At 40.8% G+C, this 4973-nt stretch overlaps 1 protein-coding gene across 1 annotated transcript; it reads right to left on the bottom strand.

Moving 5' to 3' along the window:
- Nucleotides 1–3561: 3561 nt before the first annotated feature.
- Nucleotides 3562–4377, bottom strand: LOC137659167 (zinc finger BED domain-containing protein 5-like). The gene has a single exon (XM_068394227.1). The coding sequence runs from the start codon at nucleotides 4375–4377 to the stop codon at nucleotides 3562–3564; it is 816 nt and encodes a 271-aa protein (XP_068250328.1).
- Between the last annotated feature and the right edge of the window lie 596 nt (nucleotides 4378–4973).

Raw genomic sequence — 4973 nt, forward strand, 5'->3', positions numbered from 1 at the left:
GAAAGCCCCTGTGACCTTGAAAAGTAGGTCAAGGTTACTTAAACTGGGTCTATGGCATATTCTTACCATAGGCTACCTATGATAATTATTTCAGATTTCTTGAGAAAAAAAAAACGCGCGGAAAGAAGAATATTGATAATAATAATAATAATAATAATAATAATAATAATAATAATAATAATAATAATAATAATAATAATAATAATAATAATAATAATAATAGTATTCCCCTAAAAAGGGAATCCTAATAATAATAATAATAATGATAATAAAAATAATAATAATAACAGTGGAGGACCATAATACAGAGGTAGGGAACCGGAGAACATTGGTATGATTTTGGAGTGTCCCTCTTCTAGAAGACCTACTTACCAAAGCAGAAGAGTCTATTCTACCGTTTCCAAGAGGAGGGTAGTCAGGGAATAATTAGAGTGCAGTAGTTAAATCTGTTTCTGAAACAGAATTGCTTGGTAATCTCAGTGTTGTCAGGTGTATGAGGACGGAGGAATGTGTGGAAACAAAAGGCCAGACTATTCATTGTATGTGTAGGAAAAAAAAGAAGAAAAATAAACCTTACTCAGAGAGACGGATCCAGTGTAATACTATGTAGGCAATCAAAGGACATCATAATGCTCTTACAGTAGTTTATCAACGGGTTCCTGGTGTTTCCAACCTACTACCCTTTGATTTATGTTGTTACTCAAGGGTATTTTGGCCAAGAAGGTACATTGAGATAAAATTACGTATTATGAAAAGATACCAACTGATGATGATCCTTGAGTTCCTAATATATACATAGTATACACACATGAACACTCACACATACACACACACACACACACACACACACACATATATATATATATATATATATATATATATATATATATATATATATATATATATATATATATATATATATATATATATATATATATATATATATATATTTATATGAATATATATATATATATATATATACATATATATATATATATATATATATATATATATATATATATATATATATATATATATATATATATATATATATATATATATATATAGTTACGATCTTATAATCGTTACAGGTTCTTTTAATAATTGAAATAAATGTTCCCAACAGCCACTATTGAAATATGGGAAATGAATATAAAAACAAACTCACGAAAATCACACGTTTATTCACAAACTTATAAAGAAAATCAATGTTACTTATTCGTTTACTTTAACTGAAAAATCAAATTAATCAAAACATTAATAGAATAGGGAACAGTCAGAAAAGTAAAAATTGTTAGGGAATAGTTTTCTGCGACTGCTGAGACGATACTGGTACGGAGGCTTCAGGCTTCAGAACTTTGCAGAATGGTGGCTGAAGTTCAGATGAAACTGGTACAATGAGGTTAAGGTTAGGGATGATCAGCCACTTTTATTGTAGGATTTGGATGAGGGGTTAGGGATAAAGTATTAAGGATAATCAGCCACTTTTGTTTTGTCTTTTTAAGATTTTTTTCTTATGCCAGGAGACATCAGGCCTCTGGTTGGGGGAATATAGGAAGGTAAGGGCTGGGGAAGGATGAAGAAAGTAGGAGTATTAAAAAGAGGATAGACCCCTTTGCTTGATCGCTCTTTTTGTCAGGTTCAGGGTCTGGATTGCCGCCCATTTCTTCCGTTGTTGCTTCTATCTCTTTGTCTTCTTCTGGACCATCAGTTTCCTCATTGGAACCACAAAGAATTTAGTAGTAGGAAAAGTGGGGAAGGTAGTAGGAGCTCTGATCATAGCAGTTGGAACTAGAGAGGACGATATTGCAATTTTAGTAAAAGAGAAAGGGTCGGCCAGCTGAGATGAAATCGCTAGCTGACGTCTGCTTAATTTTTTTTTCTTTTTGGTTTTTGGGTTTGTCTATTTCTTTTATTTCTTCTTTCACTTCACTTTTACTTCACTTCACTTCACTTTCACTTCACTTTATTCTTACTTCTCTTCACTTTCACTTCACTTCACTTCACTTCACTTCATTTCATCGAGCTTTTTCCACTTTACTGCTCTGCTGTATATCTTGGAATAGGTTCGGCCAGTTCCATTGGCTGTGTCCTCTTCCTTGAAGATTCCTGGTCCTTTCTACTTTTCCACTATTTATTTCTTCCATCTTCTTGAGGGTTTTGCTTTCCAGCCTGTAAAGTCTGCTATTCATGGCTTATAGCTGTACCTCTCATGTAGGTTTTTCTGTGTTATAGTATGGTGACGTATCCTTAGAGGCTTTTCTGACACATTTATTTTGGACAGCCTGTATTTTCTTCAAGTTGGTTTTGCTAATTGGGGCAATTAGGATGGCGGGATATTCCAGTTGTGGACTAAACAGGGTCTTGTAGAGTCGCAGTTGGGTTTTCGGGGGGATTAGATGGAAGTAGGCAGAGCTAGGTCAATTTATGCGTCTCGGTGGGTTTGTTATGTTGGGCGCTGGTTGATGATTGGTCCTCGTGAGTGGAGTTCTTACCTATTCAGGGAGGGAGCTGCTCTCTCATTGGCTGAGACGCTTGATGGGAGGGTATGTATCATAATGAGGTTGCCTCTAGATTCATAGCTGTCAAAGCTGGGAAGGGTTTGAGTAAGTCCGGATGGAGTCCCAAGTGCTGCGTGCTGATTGCCTGACGGGGTTCAGCATCAGGAATTCTGTTCTGCCACTTAGATTCTAGGTCCAATGAGTCATGAGCTATTTACTGATTGCCTGAGGCACACGCCGGGAAAGTCCATGTGGCAGGAAAGCTGTCGGGCTGCTGAACGTTGTCTACCTCGCCTTTTTCCCTTACTTTATCATAATTCGTAGCAGCCAAACACGTTTATGATCCTTGTTTGTGACCATTCACTTTTAGTGAAATATTATTATCATCTTCTTCTTCTTCTTTGTCTACATCAGTGATTCCCAAACTTTTTAGGATCGAGTACCACTTGGAGGTCCCGTACAGTCGCCGCGTACCACCTGGTTCCAGAGAAACTAAATTCGATCAGATACCACTTTATTTCTATAATTGTGAAAATAGAACACGCAAATTAACTAAGAAAACAACAACTCAATGCGAGGGCTGTATCTGCTTCTTCTCCACCAGATGGTCAATGCGGGGCATGACTTTGCTCAGAGCACATCGGAAATCATGCCCGGGCGCAGCAAGACGGTTCCGGCTCTTCGACTTGATGGCCATGAAGGCTGAGAACCCCTGCTCGCACTCCCACGTCGAGGGGAAAATCAGTAGCTTGGGAACAGCGTGATGGGCTAGTGTCGGGTACAAGGAGGCCATGCTCACCCAGAAGTTTAAAGGAGAGCATTCTTTGTGCTTCGTCATTGCTGTCTCGTCAGCCTGGATATCTATGAGTTCCTCTTGTTCCCCGGTCCCAACAGGCCGATCGGCTGGATCAACGGAGAACGGATTGGCGACGTAGGCACAACACGTCACGTCCGGGAAGTAATGCTTCAGTTCAGTCTTGAGCAGTGAGAGGTGATGGACGATTTCTTGGGCAAATTCATCAGTGGGCTCCCTCTCAAGGGTAGTCAGGAGTTCGAACATTCAGTAGCGTTTGCTCTCCACGTTCTTCATCCACAGATCCAGCTTCCGGACAAATGCTCCCAGCTTCGAGATGAACTCTGTGACAGTGCAGTCGGGCCCTTGGAACAACAAGTTTAAGTGGTTGAGGGCTCCAAAAATGTCTGACAGGTAGGCCAACCTTGAGATAAACTCGTCCTCCAGATCTTTCTGAAAATCATGTTTCTTCTCCTTGAAGAATACGAGGAGTACATCTCTCAGTTCAAAGAAACGCCTCGTCGTATTACCCCGGGAGAGCCAGCGCACCTCTGTGTGGTAGAGGAGACAGATGTGGTCCGAGCCAAAATCTTTACAGAGGAGCTTGAACAGTCGAGTATTCAGGGCAGATGTTTTGACAAAATTAACGATTCTGATAACTCGGTTCAAGAATGATAACAACTTCGGAGGGAGCACCTTAGCACAGAGGGCGAATCTGTGTATGAAACAGTGGACAGCAGTGGCGTTTGGTGCTACAGCTTTCACATGGGCTTGAAAACCTGACTTTCGACCGAGCATCGGTGGAGCCCCATCTGTCGTGCATCCAACTAACTTTCCCCAGTCCAGTTCATTCTGCTGTAAGAAATTGTCCAAAACGTTAAAAATATCCTTTCCTGTTGTTGTACTGAACAGACCCTGGCTCAGCAGTAACTCAGTCTTCGCAGCATTACTCTGCGTGAAGTAGACGTAGACAAGTAGTTGGGAGCAGTTGGTGACGTCCGTCGATTCGTCAAGTTGAATGGCAAACCCATACTTTGAGGATTTCACTCCCTCAACCACTTGGTAAGCAATGTCGACCGACATCTCCTCGATACGGAGTTGTACAGTGTTGTTACAGACGGAAACACTCTCCAACTTCGCCACCGCCTCCTCTCCAATCACGTGGCTGACCAAGATCTTTGCCGCTGGCATGATGAGAGACTGCAATGGTATGCGCTTTCATGTTTTTAACCACCAGAAGAGCGACTTCATAGGATGCTTTCACAATTCCTGCTCCCTTCTGGTAGATCTGGCCAGTCTTGTCCATGCGCTGCCGCTTCACGTTCTCGCCAAGTCGCTGGAAGTAGCTCTGATCTCGGTCCTTCTTGTCCACGGGATTAGTCTCAAGATGACGTTTGAGCAGGCTGGGTTTCATGGCCGCATTGGAAAGGGACTTCATACAGACCACACACTGCGGAAGAGCTTCTCCTCCATGTTCGATTGCAATGAAACCACACTTTATGTATGCTGGGTCATATTTTCTCTTCGGCATGTCAAATCCTGTGGATAAGTAAAGAAAAAAAAAAGATTAATCAATCAAGAAATAAATAAAGTATATGTAAAGTATAAGTAGTAAGGTATAGTAAAGTAAGGGAGGTGTGGAGGGAAGAAGGGAGGGAAGTGTGAAGTAAGGGAGGTTG

The sequence above is a fragment of the Palaemon carinicauda genome, chromosome 19, assembly GCF_036898095.1.
Source record: "Palaemon carinicauda isolate YSFRI2023 chromosome 19, ASM3689809v2, whole genome shotgun sequence".
In the NCBI taxonomy this organism is placed as follows: Eukaryota; Metazoa; Arthropoda; class Malacostraca; order Decapoda; family Palaemonidae; genus Palaemon; species Palaemon carinicauda.

What these genes read in the sequence shown, in the direction of transcription:
- LOC137659167 (XM_068394227.1), bottom strand. Translation starts at nt 4,377, where the DNA reads ATGTCGGTCGACATTGCTTACCAAGTGGTTGAGGGAGTGAAATCCTCA.